Source organism: Pongo abelii, chromosome 13, assembly GCF_028885655.2.
Source record: "Pongo abelii isolate AG06213 chromosome 13, NHGRI_mPonAbe1-v2.0_pri, whole genome shotgun sequence".
NCBI lineage: Eukaryota > Metazoa > Chordata > Mammalia > Primates > Hominidae > Pongo > Pongo abelii.
This window is the reverse complement of record NC_071998.2, coordinates 74,403,699-74,422,061: the sequence shown is the minus strand read 5'-3', so window position 1 is coordinate 74,422,061 and position 18,363 is coordinate 74,403,699. Positions and strand designations below refer to the sequence as shown.

The following is an 18,363-nucleotide window of genomic DNA, read 5'->3' as shown; positions in this document are numbered from 1 at the left end:
AGGTTGCAGTGAGCTGAGATCATGCCACTGCACTCCAGCCTGGGCGACAGGGTGAGATTCTGTCTCAAACAAACAAATTTAAAAGCTCCGAATCCTCAAAAAATACCAAGATTTTCCTGTCGGTAACTAGAGATGAGTACTGATGATCATTTTTAATAGGTGATTTTCAAAGGTGTGAACGTTATCCATGGAGAGTTAAGTCTCCAAAAGGAAATAAAAATGCATACCTTTATACTAAAACTTCATCACCAGTCAAATTTGGATCATCAATAAATTGGCTTCTACACCTCTCTCCTAATATAAGGTACTTGTATAAGTTTGCAGTTGTGAGACACTTATTTCTCATTTTTAATGTCTTCTCAGTAGGGCCACTGATATAGTCACTATTTGACTGACCAGAATGGTTGGCACTGGTGATTGGCTCATAAAGTGCCCTCGATTTAGGGGGCTCAATTATCAAAGGTTTAAATCCTAGCCCAAACCATTGCTGTGATGGGGGTTAATCAATGAACCACTCAGCTTCACTTGCAAAAGCGGGATCACAATAGCCGCTTTTGTCATGACCCAGCCTAGGTGAGATTTAGTACTTAAGTGCACTGCCAGGCACACAAGGTTAATTTAACAATTTAACACATTTGTTTCCCCATCCATTTCTCCAAACCTTCCAACTAATCCTAACGTTCGTTCGGCCAAATGGGCCAGGAATTCACTTAAAAACAAAAAACAAAACAAACAAAAAAACACTCCCTGGGGCTTGGGAAAGGAGGCACCGCCGCCCCATGTCGCAGTCTGGGGGTGGATCCGTCCTCAGCACCAAGGTCTACGGCCATAATACTCCTCGAGGCCAAGGAGCCCGGATGCGGGGCGTTGCCGAGGGCGTCTTGCCCAGGCTTCGGGAAAGGAGAGGGGCGGGAGCGGGTGGGGGCATCGCGACCCAGGCCACGGCGGCGAGTCGCCGTCTTCGAGTCCCACCTGTCCGAAGCGGGGTGAGAAAAGGCACAACATGGCAAAACCATGCACCTCCCAGGGTGGGCAACTCACGGCCGGTGAACGCCGGACCCTTGGCAGTTTCCAGACCTTTGGAACCGGAAGCGGAGCCTGGGAGCGCGCCCGAGAGGGCGTGAACGGGACCGCTTTCCCGGAAGTGCTTGCGGCCTCGGCCCAGCGAGCTGCCCCGGCGTCTCTCCAGTTTCCTAGTCAGGGCAGCGCCGCGGGAGAGAACCTTTATCTTGGCTGCACCAAGTTCTCAGTGCCACTCCCTGGCAGGGCGGGACCTTGTTTAGGCCCTGTGATCCCGCGGTTCCTAGTAGCGCAAGGCGCAGAGTGGACCTTGACCCGCATAGGGCGGGAAGAGTTTGGCCCGCCGGGTCCCAAAGGGCAGAATGGACGGGCTCCTAAATCCCAGGGAATCCTCTAAATTCATTGCAGAAAACAGTCGGGATGTGTTTATTGACAGCGGAGGCGTACGGAGGGTGGCAGAGCTGCTGCTGGCCAAGGCGGCGGGGCCAGAGCTGCGCGTGGAGGGGTGGAAAGCTCTTCATGAGCTGAACCCCAGGGCGGCCGACGAGGCCGCGGTCAACTGGGTGTTCGTGACAGACACGCTCAACTTCTCCTTTTGGTCGGAGCAGGACGAGCACAACTGTGTGGTGAGGTACAGAGGGAGAATATACAGTGGGTACTGGTCCCTGTGCGCCGCCGTCAACAGAGCCCTCGACGAAGGTTGGTGCCATACTCGCAGTCGGACCTAACAGCCTTTGAGGTTTCCATTTACTTGGGGTGTGTGTAGGAGAGTTCCAAGGAGCGGGTTGGGAGATGGAATAATGGAAAGCGAACCTGAAGTTCGTTGCAAGTCCTTATGCTTAAAATAGAAGTATGAAAAGGGGCATATTTTAGTGGGAAATGATGTTAATATTTATCATTGCAGCATAAAAGTTACAGTAGCATAAAAGTCAGTTTTATAAAGAATGCCATTTGAATGACACCTGAAGAACAAAAGGACCGATGTTATAAAGCAATTTACTCAAAATACATCTGATGTAATATTGCAATAGTTAGAAATGGGTGAATAAGTACAGATGAACAAGTAGAAAATGAGAGTTTTGCTTTAGATTTTTTATTCTTCCACTTTTAGTGCATTCCTATAACACTCATTTGGTTTCATATTAATTCCATGCTGTAAAAGCAAGGGTTTAATGCATATGAAGTATGACATTGGTCCTCTGAATTTTCTTTTTTCACTAAAGGGATACCAATAACTAATGCCTCGTACTACGCGACAGTGACCCTGGATCAGGTTCGGAATATACTTCGTTCTGACACAGACGTTTCCATGCCTTTAGTAGAAGAGAGGCATCGGATTCTCAATGAAACCGGGAAAATTCTGCTGGAGAAGTTTGGAGGCTCTTTTCTCAACTGCGTCCGAGAAAGTGAGAATAGTGCGCAGAAGTTAATGCAACTGGTGGTTGAAAGTTTTCCTTCTTACAGAGATGTGACTCTGTTTGAGGTGAGTTGCTTCTGTTGGGGATTTTAGAAGTCTTAATCATCTGAGTTAACTCTTTTACTTCCAGAACTCATTTTAAGAATTAAAAACTTAAATTTTTAAGTGTATTCCATGTGGAAGAAACTAACAAAATCAAGTAGTGTTTCAAAGTCATTTCTTATGTTTTCTTTTTGTTTGTTTGTTTGAGACAGAGTTTTGCTCTTGTTGCGCAGGCTGGAGTGCAATGGCGTGATCTTGGCTCACCGCAACCTCTCCCTCCCGGGTTCAAGCGATTCTCCTGCCTCAGCCTCCCGAGTAGCTGGGATTACAGGGATGCGCCACCACGCCCAGCTAATTTTATGTATTTTTAGTAGAGACGGGGGTTTCACTGTGTTGTCCAGGCTGGTCTCAAACTCCCGACCTCAGGTGATCCACTTGCCTCAGCCTCCCAAAATGTGATTACAGGCGTGAACCACCACGCCTGGCATTATTTCTTTTCTTTCTTTTTTTTTTTTTTTTTGAGATGGAGTCTCACTCTGTCACCCAGGCTAGAGTGCAGTGGCGTGATCTTGGCTCACTGCAAACTCTGTCTCCCGGGTTCAAGTGATTCACCTGCCTCAGTCTCCCGACTAGCTGGGATTACAGGCGCCCGCCACCGCGCTAGGCTAATTTTTGTATTTTTAGTAGAGACGGTGTTTCACCATGTTGGCCAGTCTCGTCTTGAATTCCTGACCTCGTGATCCACCCGCCTCGGCCTCCCAAAGTGCTGGGATTACAGGCATGAGCCACTGTGCCCGGCCTTTTTTTTTTTCTTTCCCTGAGACGGAGTCTTGCTCTGACTCCCAGGCTGGAGTGCAGTGGCACGATCTCAGCTTACTGCAACCTCCACCTCCCGGGTTCAAGCGATTCTCCTGCCTCTGCCTCCTGAGTAGCTGGGACTACAGGCGCATGCCACCACACCCGGCTAATTTTTTGTGTATTTTTAGTAGAGATGGGGTTTCATCTCATTTCTTATGTTTTCTAATCAGTATTTCATTCTTTACTTCCTTTTTTTTTTCCTTTTAAAATGTTTCAAACCTAAAAAACATGGAACCCTCCATGTAATGTTCTCCTTATGGAAAATTAAGTATTTTTAGTACTTCAAGAACGTTACTTTATTGGATGAAGATCAGAATGTATACTAACCTCTCCCTAATAAAAAGTATTTCTGGCCGGACTCGGTGGCTCACACCTGTAATCCCAGCACTTTGGGAGGCCTAGGTGGGTGGATCACCTGTGGTCAGGAGCTCAGGACCAGCCTAGCAACATGGTGAAACCCCATCTCTACTAAAAATACAAAAATTAGCTGGGTATGGTTGCACGCACCTGTAGTCCCAGCTACTTAGGAGGCTGAGGCAGGAGAATCGCTTGAACCCGAGAGGTGGAGGCTGCAGTGAGCCGAGATTGCACCACTGCACTCCAGCCTAGGCGAGACAGAATTAGACTCTATCTCAAAAAAGTATTTCTTGAAAAGTTCAGTGTACTGTATATATATTTTGTGTTTTCTTTTTCATACACAGTGTACTTGAACAAATGATGATCATTTTGTTGGACCCTCACAGGCTGCACCTGGATTTTGTTTTGTAAAATTCTTTTGGAATCTTTTGAACCTGGGAGGGGGAGGTTGCAGTGAGCCGAGATTACGCCACTGCACTCCAGCCTGGGCGACAGAGCTGGACTCCATCTCAAAAAAATAAAAGAAATTGGCTGGGCGTGGTGGCTCACGCCTGTAATCCCAGCACTTTGGGGGGCCGAGGTGGGTAGATCACAAGGTCAGGAGTTCAAGACCAGCCTGGCCAACGTGGTGAAACCCTGTCTCTACTAAAAATATAAAAATTAGCCGGGTGTAGTGGTGGGTGCCTGTAATCCCAGCTACTCAGGAGGCTGAGGCAGGAGAATCACTTGAACCCAGGAGCTGGAGGTTGCAGTGAGCTGAGATCATGCCATCGCACTCCGGCCTGGACGACAAGAGCAAGACTCTATCTCAAGAAAAAAAAAAAAAGAATTCAATTGTATTAGTCTGTTCTCACACTGCTATAAAGAGCTGCATTTCATTTATAGCACAGTGCTTTGGTTTTGCTTTGCTGAAAAGTTAAATTTTTAAAAAATGTACCAGAAAATGGCAGTATCTTGGCTCACTACAACCTCCATCTCCTGGGTTCAAATGATTCTCCTGCCTCAGTCTCCCAAGTAGCTGGGATTACAGGCATCCGCCACCATGCCCAGCTAATTTTGTATTTTTAGTAGAAACAGGGCTTCACCATGTTGGCCAGGCTGGTCTTGAACTCCTGACCTCAAGTGATCTGCCTGCCTCAGCTTCCCAAAGTGCTGGGATTACAGGCTTGAGCCACCATGCCCAGCCAGCCAATCTGATGCTTTTTTTTTTTTTTTTTTTTTTTTTTGAGACAGAGTCTCACTCTGTCACCCAGGCTGGAGTGCGGTGACACCATCTCTGCTCACTGCAACCTCCGCCTCCCGGGTTCAGGCAGTTCTCTGCCTCCGAGTAGCTGGGATTCCAGGCACCCACTACCACGCACAGCTAATTTTTGTATTTTTTTTTTTTTGAGACGGAGTCTTGCTCCGTCACCCAGGCTGGAGTGCAGTGGCGCGATCTCAGCTCACTGCAAGCTCCACCTCCTGGGTTGAAGCCATTCTCCTGCCTCAGCCTCCCTAGTAGCTGAGACTACAGGCGCCCGCCACCATGCCCGGCTAATTTTTTTGTATTTTTAGTAGAGACGGGGTTTCACCGTGTTAGCCAGGATGGTCTTGATCTCCTGACCTGGTGATCCGCCCGCCTCGGCCTCAAAAGTGCTGGGATTACAAGCATGAGCCACCGCACCCGGCCTAATTTTTGTATTTTTAGTAGAGACAGGGTTTCACCATATTGGCCAGGCTGATCTTGAACTCCTGACCCTGTGATCCACCCACCTTGGCCTCCCAAAGTTCTGGGATTACAGGCGTGAGCCACAGAGCCCGACCTAATCTGATACATTTTTAAATGAAAATTGGTACAGAAACCATTTCTCATGAGTACTTGTTTCTAAAATACAGTTTTACAGAAAAATCCCCACAATGGGCTAGGCATGGTGGCTCAAGCCCATAATCCCAACACATTGGGTGGCTGAGGTAAGAGGATTGCTTGAGCCCAGGAGTTTGAGACCAGCCTGGACAACACGTGAGACTCCATTTCTACAAAAAGTTTAAAAACTAGCCAGGCGTGGTGGCATGCCTGTGGTTCTAGCTACTCAGGAGGCTGAGGCAGGAGGATCGCTTGAGCCCAGGACGTGGAGGATCGCTTGAGCCCAGGAGGTGGAGGCTGCAGTGAGCTATGATAGTTCCACTTTACTCCAGCCTGGAAGAGCAAGACCTTGTCCCAAAAAAATAAAATAAATAAAAATAAACAATTTGCACAAACTAGTCATGTTTTTTAATGTATACCTATTTACTGAGATTATCATTCATTTTTAGACATGAACAAATGAATAAAGTTAACAATTTTTAATTTAGATAGATTTAGATCAGTGATTTCCCAACCTGGCTGTGCCCCAGAATCACTTAGGAGGCTTAAAATTCAGATTTATTTCCAAAACGCCACCCTCAAAGAGCCTGATGAATAGGTGAAAGAAGAGCTATTTTTTAAGCTCTTCAAGTTACTCTGATTTAGAGTAATGCAGTAACTTTGTAAAAGTTCTAATTAACAAATTGGCTTTCTTATGACTATTACTGTTACTGTGACATACTGATAAATATAAAAAAACATAAGCTTTTTGATACTTCAATAGATAACATTTTATTTTTTATTTTTAGTTTTGTTGTTGTTGTTGTTTTTTGAGACAGAGTCTCGCTCTGTCACCCAGGCTGGAGTGCAATGGCGCGATCTCGGCTCACTGCAACCTCCGCCTCCCGGGTTCTAGCGATTCTCCTGCCTCAGCCTCCTGAGTTAGCTGGGATTAGAGGCGCGCACCACCACGCCAGGCTAATTTTTGTATATTAGTAGAGATGGGGTTTTACCATGTTGGCCAGGCTGGTCTCGAACTCCTGACCTCAGGTGATCCACCCGCCTTGGCCTCCCAAAGTGTTGGGATTACAGGCGTGAGCCACCGTGCCAGCCATTGTTTTTTTTTGTTTGTTTTTTGAGACGGAGTCTTGCTGGCGTGCAATGGCACAATCTCGGTTCACTGCAACCTCCGCCTCCCAAGTTGAAGCTATTCTCCCACCTCAGCTCCCGAGTAGCTGGGATTACAGGCATCCGCCATCATGCCTGGTCAATTTTTATATTTTTGTAGAGGCAGGGTTTCACCGTGTTGGCCAGGCTGGTCTTGAACTTCTGACTTCAGGTGATCTGCCCACCTCGGCCTCCCAAAGTGCTGGGATTACAGGCGTGAGCCACCGCACTTGGCCTATGTTGTTCTTAACTTTTGTATTCCTTGAACTTTCTATTTATTCATGATAAAATTATGGAATAATTTTTTCAAAAAACTTAACTGTCCAGGTGCGATGGCTCTTGCCTGTAATCCTAGAACCTTGGGAGGCCAAGGCGGATGGATCACTTGAGCCCAGGAGTTCAAGACCAGCCTGGGCAACATGGGGAAACCTCATCTCTGCAAAATAACAAGAAAATTAACTGGCCTTGGTGGTGAACACCTATAGTCCCAGCTATTCAGGAGGCTGAGGTGGTAGGATTGCTTGAGCCCAAGGAGGTCAAGGCAGCAGTGAGCCGTGATTGAGCCACTGAATTGAGCCACAGCCTGGGCGGCAGTGAGCCCTGTCTCCAAAAAAAAAAAAAAAGAAAAAGAAAAGAAGAAAATTAACTCAAGGTCATAGAGCTTTTTATTGACAGTTATTTTATAAAGGTACGATTTAGAAAATATTTAAATCACAAAACAATATCATGAAACGTGTAAGCAATTGTTATTTGGAGATTTACTAGTAGTTTTAGTGATACCAGTTAATATTTTAGAGATCCAGAATTTGATTACGAAAATCATTTGATTTCTAAAACCATAATGAGCTTACCAAGAAAATGTTTTATAGATGGCGGGGCGTGGTGGCTCATGCCTGTAATCCTTGCACTTTGGGAGGCCAAGGTGGGTGGATCACAAGGTCAGGAGTTCGAGACCAGCCTGGCACACGTGGTGAAACCCTGTCTCTACTAAAAATACAAAAATTAGCCAGGCGTGGTGGCACCCGCCTGTAATCCCAGCTACTTGGGAGGCTAAGGCAGGAGAATGGCCTGAACCCGGGAGGCAGCGGCTGCGGTGAGCCAAGATTGCACCGTTGCAATCCAGCCTGGGCAACAGAGCAAGACTCCGTCTCCAAAAAAAAAAAAAAAATAGGAAAATGTTTTACAGATTACTTGAATTTATTTTTGATTCCTCCCTTAAATCTTTTTGTCCTTTTTTATCTTAATATATTATTATATCTATTATAATCTATTCTTTATATATACTAGTCTGCTACCATGGAAACAGCAGTGACATGGTAATTTAGATGTTTTCTTAGATGCTAGCACTGATTTTGTTATTTTTATTTTTTGTTTTTTTCCATGTGGGTTGTTATGTAAGTTTGATTCCTAGTTTTTTCCGTTTTGCTCTATGAATCTTGTTAAAGGTAGCAGATAATGGTTTCTATCTATTATAATAAACTTGATGGTGTAGTAATTGTGTTTAATAGACATTTTTATAAGTTAAGTCTTATGTCTTGCTGGTTTTTTTGTTTGTTTTTTTTTTTCCCTTGAGACAGAGTTTCACTCTTGTTGCTGAGGCTGGAGTGCAATGGCGTGATCTCGGCTCATCACAACTTCCGCCTCCTGGGTTCAAGTGATTCTCCTGCCTCAGCCTCCCGAGTAGCTGGGATTACAGGCATATGCCACCATGCCTGGCTAATTTTGTATTTTTTTTAGTAGAGACGAGGTTTCTCCATGTTGGTCAGGCTGGTTTCAAACTCCCAACCTCAGGTGATCCTCCTGCCTTGGCCTCCCAAAGTGCTGGGATTACAGGCATGAGCCACTGCGCCCAGCCATGTCTTGTGTTGTTTTATAAACTAGACTTGAACTAGAAACCTGGTTGCCATATATAAATCCAGTTTATATAAAGGAACAATTGCCAAGTTGTCATATTTAGATAGGTTTAGGAATATAGGGTGATAGCATAATGTAGGAATGTTTTAAATTGTGATTTGTTCCTTCAGCCTCTTAATTTAATTTAGAGACATTACACCATGTCAGAAAATGAGAATGTATATTTGCTCTGGAAAACAAATTCTGACTTTCTTAAATGTAGCTTTAGAAGTTTTAATTCATTTAGTATAATAAAAATAGGTCTGGATCTGTTGCAATAGGCATATCTTAAGGTTAAGCAATATTAGGTTATTTCTTGTTATGACAGAGTATCATTGGCGTTTTCTTAGTAAATAAAAGAATCTGTAGTGTCATCTTAAGGAATTTTTGTGTAGAGCCTTTCCTTAAACTTTTAATCTCGTATTTATTTGTTTATGTCATTTACAAGTTAAAATATTCTCCTCCAAGGTGGTCAGGATATATTTTGGGAGCTAGTAATATTGATAAACAAACATTTATAAAACATTATTTAAGGTTATTACTATTGGTATTAGGACTAGTAGTCGATTGTAATTATCTATGTTTTTCCATAATCTAGGCTGATTTGCATTTGTAGATTTACAGAGTGCTTTTTGGGGGTTGTTTTTTGAGATAGAGTCTCAGTCAGTTGCCCAGGCTGGAGTTCAGTGATGTGATCACAGCTCACTGCAGCCTCTACCTCACAGGCTCAAGCAAACCCCCTGCCTCAGCCTGGTGAGTAGCTGAGACTTACAGGCACGTGCCACCACGCCTGGCTAATTAAAAAAAAAAAAAAAAAAATTTGTAGGCCAGGCATGGTGGCTCGTTCCTGTAATCCCAGCACTTTGAGAGGCCAAGGCAGGCAGATCGCCTGAGGTCAGGAGTTTGAGACCAGTCTGGCCAACATGGTGAAACCCCATCTCTACTAAAATATGAAAAATAGCCAGGTGTGGTGGTTGTAGAGACGGGGTTTCACCGTGTTTTGTAGAGATGGAGTTACATCGTTTTCCAGGCTGGTCTTGAACTTCTGGCTTCAAACAATCCTCTGGCTTTGGCCTCCCAAAATGATGGGATTACAAGTGTAAGCCACCACACTTAGCTAGAATTTTTTAATTAAATTATAACCCACTAATGCTTGGTTAAATTTGTCTTTTCTATGTATAAATATAATTGGCTATTTTATTTTCATATTTGGACTTACATATCAACTTTGAGCATTTCTAAAATTGGTAAATATCATTTTCTAGCTGTTGATCAATTAATGTCTTTATAAAATAAGTTAATCATATTATCTGAAAGGAAACAGTTAAAAACGAATGGTGTGGTTCTCTTCAGACCTGAGCTTATGGATGATTATTCTTTATATGTTGCTGTATTTTTTTTTTTTAATTATTTTTTTTGACAGAGACTTGCTCTGTCGCCCAGGCTGGAGTGCAGTGGTGCGATCTCGGCTCACTGCAACCTCCGCCACTCAAGTTCAAGCGATTCTTCTACCTCAGCCTCCTGAGTAGCTGGGACTACAGGCAATCACCACCACACCCAGCTAATTTTTGTATTTTTAGTACAGACGGGGTATTACCATATTGGCCAGGCTGGTCTCGAACTCCTGACCTCATGATCCTCCTGCCTCATCCTCCCAAAGTGCTGGGATTACAGGCGTGAGCCACCATGCCCGGCCTATACTTGGCTGTATATTATACAATTAATGTGAATTATATTGCAATCAGAAAAACAGACGTGTCTTAATTTAAGAAACTTTCAAAAGGAATGCTATCTACACATTTAAAATAATAAGCCCTTGGGCCGGGCACAGTGGCTTACGCCTGTAATCTCAGCACTTTGGGAGGCCGAGGCAGGCGGATCACAAGGTCAGGAGATCGAGACCATCCCGGCTAACACAGTGAAACCCTGTCTCTACTAAAAAAATACAAAAAATTAGCCGGGCATGGTGACGGCGCCCGTAGTCCCAGCTACTCAGGAGGCTGAGGCAGGAGAATGGCGTGAACCCGGGAGGCAGAGCTTGCAGTGAGCCGAGATTGCGCCACTGCACTCCAGCCTGTGCGACAGAGCAAGACTCTGTCTCAAAAAATAATAATAATAGTAAGCCCTAGGATTATATTGCAGAAATCTGTATATGAAGTAATGCCATTGAAAAAGGATAGTAAGTAGTATCAAGATTACATAAATTGTATTTTATGTGCCTTGAAAAATGGGAAGTGAGTTTGGAGTGATAGAAAATTTAATGTTTATTAAATCCTTTTGTTTCCTGTAAAAGATCTATGAATTATTTTTTTTTTTTTTTTTTTTTTGAGACAGGGTCTCCCTCTGTCACCCAGGCTGGAGTGCAGTGGTGTGATCACGGTTCACTGCAGCCTTGACCTTCCAGGCTCATGCAATTCTCCCACCTCACCTCCTTAGTATCTGGGACCATAGATGTGTGCCACCACGCCCGGCTAATTTTTTGGTTTTTGTAGAGATGGAGTTATGCCATGTTTCACAGGCTGGTCTTGAACTCCTGGGCTCAAGCAATCTGCCCACCTCAGCCTCCCAAAGTGCTGGGATTACGGGCGGGAGCCATGGTGCCCGGCCATTCTATAAATTCGTACCAACGAAGTAAGATTATTCTGCCTTTTAAAAAATGTTTCAACTGCACCTTTAAAAAATAGCATATATAAAGCTTTCAGATACTCAAATAATGTTTATATTCTCTTCATTCATCAGGGGAAAAGAGTTTCTTTTTACAAACGAGCCCAAATCCTTGTAGCAGATACATGGAGTGTATTGGAAGGAAAAGGAGATGGCTGCTTCAAGGACATCTCCAGTATCACCATGTTTGCTGATTATAGATTACCTCAGGTTCTTGCTCATCTTGGAGCCCTGAAATACTCTGATGACCTACTGAAGAAGCTTCTCAAAGGTTTGCAACTTTAAGTCGTTCTTTGTTATACTATGAATTGTTGGATCTCAGTTTAGTTTCTTTTACAAAAGGGTCTCCTTTGCTTTAAAAAAAAAAGTACTATTTATTGTTCATAGTATATGTAAAGGAAAATGCAAAGACAAAATGTAGAGAAAATGATTTTTCTTTTTGTTTACACTGTGAAATGTGGATATTGTAGAAAATTGTGCTATTTGAACATTATGATTTCATAGCCTAATGAAACCTAAATTTATGTTACATGAAAGTATGTAACACTGACAGTTCATCAGGTATAGTATTTGAAGAGTGTTAAGCTGAAGAGCACGCTACATGGTGATATGAAGGTAGGCTGAAAGATAGGTAATATGAATTGGCTTTTGAGTGAAGAGACTCCAAGGTCTGCACTGGGATATCTTGCACAAGTCACTCACTTCCCTAGGCTTATTCGCCATTATTGGATATGATTATTGATATCAAGACTAGGAGCCTTATGATATATAAGCTTAGGTAAATTGGGTTGAAAAGTTTGTGTGAAAATTAGCTTATATTTCCTTGTATGAGGAAAATAATTATATGATTTTCATGTTAATTTCTCTTTTAGGTGCAAAATTTTCTGCTACTTTTTTCTTTACTTTATTTTATTTAAAAAATATGTTGCCCAGGCTGGTCTTGAATTCCTGGGCTTAAGCAGTCTTCTCACTTCAGCCTTCCAAAGTGCTGGGATTACAGGCGTGAGCCACTGCACCTGGCCTCTTTATGTTTTTTTTTGTTTTTTTTTTTTTGAGACAGAGTCTCACTCTGTTGCCCAGGCTAGAGTGCAGTGGCACGATATTGGCTCACTGCAAGCTCCGTCTCCCAGGTTCAGGCCATTCTCCTGCCTCAGCCTCCCAAGTAGCTGGGAGTATAGGCGCCCGCCACCACACCTGGCAAATTTTTTGTATTTTTAGCAGAAATGGGGTTTCACCGTGTTAGCCAGCATGGTCTCGATCTCCTAACCTTGTGATCCACCCACCTCGGCCTCCCAAAGTGCTGGGATTACAGGTGTGAGCCACTGCCCGGCCTTACGTATTTTTTAAAAGAAGTAGATTCTATGATTGAATGATTTCCTCTTGTGAAATAGATTTGAATCCCCCAGATCAGAATAACACAGAATATAAAGGTACCATTATTCCTATGGTTGGCTCTACTGGGTTTTTATGCTGCCATGGGCAATCTGTTTTGTCTTCCATTTCCTCATTTGAAAAAGAACATGGTATTTTTTGTCATCATGCCCATGTCAAGGGTCACTAATTGTTGGATACCTTTAAAAGGGACAACATTTAGCAATCAGGGCTTATTTTTCATTCAGCCATATTAAGCTGCTTTTTTTTGTTTTGTGCACACTGTTCACTCCTGTCTCTGAGTATTCTCTTACATGGTTTCCATCGTCCAAATTTTCTTTCTTTTTTTTTTTTTTTTTGAGACGCTCTGTTGCCCAAGCTGGACTGTGGTGGCATGATCTCGGCTCACCAGAACCTCCGCCTCCCAGGTTCAAGCCATTTTCCTGCCTCAGCCTCCTGAGTAGTTGGGATTACAGGCGCATGCCACGATGCCTGGCTAATTTTTGTATGTTGAGTAGAGATGGGGTTTCACCACGTTGGTCATGTTGGTCTTGAACTCACGTCCACCCTCCTCAGCCTCCCAAAGTGCTGGGATTACAGGCGTGAGCCACCGTGCCCAGCTTCTTTTTTTCAATTCAAATTCTATACATCACAGAGGCTCACTCAAATGCTGTCCTCACTTATAGTGATTTGTCCATCTCCTCAGTTTTTATGGCACTTAATTGTCTCTGCTACTATGAGAAAAACCCTAGTGAGAAGGGGTCATCCAGCATAGTTGTACAGAGATGTCAGAATTTTCTTCTCCCATCCATTTCAACTCCAGAGGCTCTTTTCCAATATCCATTGGCAGTCATTACTGCCTCCATTTATGCCTTGCTTCTAAAAGGGTACTCTCCTATCCGTAGCTAGTTTGATGCAGGATGGACAAATTCTTTTGCCACTTAGTGCATTTAAGTAAAATTTGGATTTTGTTTTCCAAAAGGTATGTTACTGCAAAACTAGACCAAAAATAAACAAACCATAAATTTAATGTAACAGACATAAATACAGTGTACTCATTTTTAAAAACTACCTTAAGTGAAATCTAGGACCAGCTTAGTTTGACCAGGTGAGGTAGGACCTTCCTTAACTAGATTCCAATGGTACTTCCAAACTTTAGGATTTGCTACACTTATATTCCTTCCCTTCTCCTCTCATCTGGGTATCTCAGGGACAGCCCTTGGAAGTGCCACTTAGATTTCTGTCCACTGTCTTTAACCCATCTCTTCACGAAAGACATAGTACTTGGCCAATTATAAAGACTAACAATGCAATTTAACTAAATTTAGCTTTTCACTGTGATTCCAGGGCCAGTTTTTAGACCAAATACCTGGGCCATATTACGTTCCCTGACTCTAATCTATGTCTGTCCGCTTAAATGTCTTTTTCTGTCTGAAGTCCATGTTCTATCCCATACTGTAAGTTGCTGCATTAGTTATTACATTAGTTTCCTAGGGCTGACATAACAAATTACCACAAACTAGATGGCTTCAAGGAACAGAAATGTATTGTGTCACAGTTCTGGAGGCTGGAAGTCTGAAATCAAGATGTTGGCAGGACCATCCTTCCTCTAAAGGCTCTTGGGAATAATACTTCCTTGCCTCTTTCCAGTACCTTGTGGCTGCAGCAGTCCTTGGCATTCCTTGGTTTGTAGCTGCATCACACCAATCATGGCCTTCTTATCCTTGTGTCTCCTGTCTCTTTGTATCCTCTTTTCTTCTTTTTTTTTTTGAGACGGAGTTTTGTTCTTGTCGCCCAGTGCAATGGCGCCATCTCAGCTCACTGCAACCTCCTTCTCCCGGGTTCAAGTGATTCTCCTGCCTCAGCCTCCTGAATAGCTGGGATTACAGGTTCCCACCACCACGCCTGGCTAATTTTTGTATTTTTAGTAGAGACAAGGTTTTACCATGTTGGCCAGGCTGCTCTCGAATTCCTAACCTCAGGTGATCCACCCGCCTTGGCCTCCCAAAGTGCTGGGATTACAGGCATGAGCCACCGCACCCGACCTGTATCGTCTTCTTTTCTTGCTTGCTTTCTTTTTGGTTTAGAAACAGGGTCTTACTCCGTCACCAAGGCTGGAGTGCAGTGGCATGATCATAACTCACTGCAGCTTCAAACTCCTGGGCTCAAGCGATCCTCCCTTCTCAGCCCCAGCCTCCTGAATAGCTAGGGCTACTAGAGGTGCATACCAACCATGCCTGGCTACTTTTTCCATTTTTTGTAGAGAAGGGGTCTCACCTTTCCTTCGTTGGATTTAAGGTTGATCCTAATCCAGTATGACCTCATCTTCACCTGATTACATCTGCAAAGGCCGTATTTCCAAACAAAGTCAGATTCACAGGTACCAGGTGTTATGACTTGAATGTATCTTTTTATGAGCCACAGTTCAACCCACTACTATTATCTATTGCTGTGTAACAATTTACGCTAAAAACGCTAAAATTTAGTGGTTGAAACAACAGACATTTATGATCCTGGGTCAGGAACCTGAGTGCTGCTTAACTAGGTACCTCTGCCTCAAGGTTACAGTCCAGCCTCCAAGTGGAGCAGTGCCTTACCTGATAGCTCTACTCGGATGGGAGCGTCTGCCTCCATGGCCACTCTGTTGGTTGATTTGGCAGTTTTAGCAAGTTGATAGTCAAATTTGGAGGAAGTGATTAACAGCAAAGCTGAAGAGGAAGGTATGGGCTTCTATGCTAGCACCTGGGGCAAAGTAAGGAAATGGAGGAACCTGGTTAATCACTGTTTCCCCACCTGTTCCACTGACCAGTGCCTAAGCCCATGGGAGAGTTGGATGGAGGGGGCATAAGTAACACTACTTAAGGTCACAAGATATCCTGGGTACTGTGAGACTTTGTGCATGGGTGCAGTTTGGTGGCCAGAGGCCAAATACAGCTTGCAGTTGCGTTATGTTTGGCCTGGAAAATGGCCTAGCAATTTTTAATTAGTTTCCAACACTTGAAAATTAGGAGATTCCACATAAAAATCAAACTTCCTGACTTCTCTCATAAGAAAAATATGGAAACACACAGTACCTTTGCATAGGACTATGTACACTACCTAGCTCACTACAGTTTGCATCTGACTGCTGCATATAGACATGGGTCCATGAGTCCTACTTCTAGTCTCAGTGGCAAGACACAGCCAGTGCTTACCTTGCAGGATCAGATATTCCCAAAATAAATATTTATTTATTTTGGAGATACGGTTGGCTCTGTTGCCTAGACTGGAGTGCAATGGCGTGATCTCGGCTCACTGCAACTTCTGTCTTCTGGACTCAAGCGACCCTCCCACCTCAACCTCCCGAGTAGCTGGGACTACAGGCAATACCACCATGCTGGGACTTCTACTCCCGAGTAGCTGGGACTACAGGCACATACCACCATGCCTGGCTAACTTTTGTATTTTTTGTAGAGACAGGGTTTTGTCATGTTGCCCAGGCTGGTCTTGAACTCCTGAGCTCAAGTAATCTTCCCACCTCAGCCTCCCAAATTGCTAGCATTACAGATGTGAGGTACTGCACCCAGCCTACAATAATTTTATTTCTGGTATCAAACCCAATTTTAAATTCCCTCTTTTTAATAACTAGCAGTCATAGTTTTAAATTTATGGTCACCACTTACTCATTTTTCAAATATTTATTGGGGAGCTAGTATGTGCAAGGTGCTATGCTAGCTCTTGGGAATATTGAGACAAGCCAGATATGGCCCCTGTCTTTGTGGAATTTAACTTGTAATTTAAAATCAGTGCGTAAGTTTTGAAATGATTTAAATTACCAAAAATAAAGTCTGAGATTTACAGTTTTAAAATGAGTACCATTTAAATACTCTGTTTTGTTCTACAGGGAAGTTCTGAGTAGATTTTGTATCATTGACTATTAATTTTTCTTACTGCTTTTCCCCCTTGCAGGAGAAATGCTCTCATATGGAGACAGGCAAGAGGTGGAAATCAGAGGGTGCTCGCTTTGGTGTGTTGAGCTGATCCGGGATTGTCTTCTGGAGCTTATTGAACAAAAGGGTGAAAAACCTAATGGAGAGATCAATTCCATTCTTCTGGATTATTACTTATGGGACTATGCCCGTGACCATAGGGAAGATATGAAAGGAATTCCGTTTCATCGCATACGTTGCATATATTATTGACCTCAAGAGTAAACTGATCCAAAGAAAACCCCCTGCATTTTATATCATATCATCTGTACAGTTTTGCCTTGATATTTAGAGAACATGATCGAGGTTATAGGAAATTGATTACCCATTCTCACTTTGAAAAATACTTCCTAGGCCGGGCACAGTGGCTTATGCCTGTGATCCCAGCACTGTGGGAGGCTGAGGCGGGTGGATCACCTGAGGTCAAGAGTTTGAGACCGCTTGGCCAACATGGTGAAACCCCATCTCTACTAAAAATACAAAATTAGTTGGGCGTGGTGGCACGTGCCTGTAATCCCAGTTACTTGGGAGGCTGAGGCAAGGGAATCACTTGACCTCAGGAGGTGGAGGTTGCAGTGAGGTGAGATTAGGCCATTGCACTCCAGCCTCAGCAACAAGAGCTAACTTTGTTTCAAAAAAAAAAAAAAAAAAAAACTTCCTAGGCCAGATGTGGTGGCTCATATGTATAATCTTAGCACTTTGGGAGGCCAAGGCAGGAGGATTGCTTGAGGCGAGGAGTTTAAGACCAGCCTAGGCAACATAGGGAGACCCCCATCTCTACAAAAATTTAAAAATTAGCCTAGTGTGGTGGCACGCTCTGTAATCCCAAATATGCGGTAGGCTGAGGCTGAGGAGGGTGGATTGCTTGAGCCCAGGGGTTTGAGGCTGCAGTGAGCCACAGTCATACCACTGCATTCTACCCTGGGCAACAGATGGAGACCATGTCTCAAAAAAAAAAATTCCTGACATCACTATGTATTCCCAACTTTATCATTTGTCTGCCTGTTTAGTTTTGACTTATGTTTTCTTTTTTTTCCTGTCGACATGTAATTGACAGAAATAGTGAAGGAACTTTAATATTTTATTTAAATTTCCTAAAACTAATCATGCCTTATGTGACTAATCTTCAGTGATAATATTTCATCTATTGATATATTTTCTTGAGGTGTGTAATTTTCAGTATACCTTAATCATCTGGTGTAAAAAAGAGAGGTTTTTGATATATGAATGCTGTTCTTGTAAAAATCAATCTTGACACTTTATTTTAAACTTTTTATTGGTAATGATAGTGGGTTTTGTACATCATGATTTTCAATTAAGGATATCTGTCTAATTTGTTTTTTCAGAGTAACTATATTGGAATTGAATAAAAATATTCAAAATTTTTCTTAAACCTGGAATGGATTATTTCATTAAAATAGAATTTACCATATATAATTTTAAAAGGTTTACTGTAAGTTAGATTATTTACTTTCTGCTGCAGAACTCTCATTACCTGTCAAGTACTCATTTCCCAACCACCCCCGCCACATTCCTTCTAACAGAATCTTGATTTTGTTAGGTATCTACCTTGTCTGCTTGCTGTGACTTCAGAAAAGTCAGAAAAAGATGACCTTTTCCCAAGCACTTTACTGCCATCTGCTGGAAATTTGTCATAATAACCTTACAAATGACTGACTGTGAGTGAGGCCTCCTGGAGTTGTGCAGTACACAACTTGCACAACCATAGTAGTGGTCCTGTGTCTATCCCTGTCCTGTGTGACTCAGGGGATGGTGATCCCATC

The 18,363-nt window shown here is 43.2% G+C and overlaps 1 protein-coding gene across 1 annotated transcript; it reads left to right on the top strand.

The window, feature by feature from the left end:
* The first annotated feature begins 862 nt into the window (after positions 1 to 862).
* QNG1 (Q-nucleotide N-glycosylase 1) lies at positions 863 to 17,972 on the top strand. Its single transcript, XM_009244557.4, has 4 exons — positions 863 to 1,719; positions 2,244 to 2,503; positions 11,316 to 11,511; positions 16,560 to 17,972. The coding sequence occupies exons 1-4, from the start codon at positions 1,383 to 1,385 to the stop codon at positions 16,790 to 16,792; spliced, it is 1,026 nt and encodes a 341-aa protein (XP_009242832.4). The 5' UTR covers positions 863 to 1,382; the 3' UTR covers positions 16,793 to 17,972.
* The last annotated feature ends 391 nt before the right edge of the window (positions 17,973 to 18,363 follow it).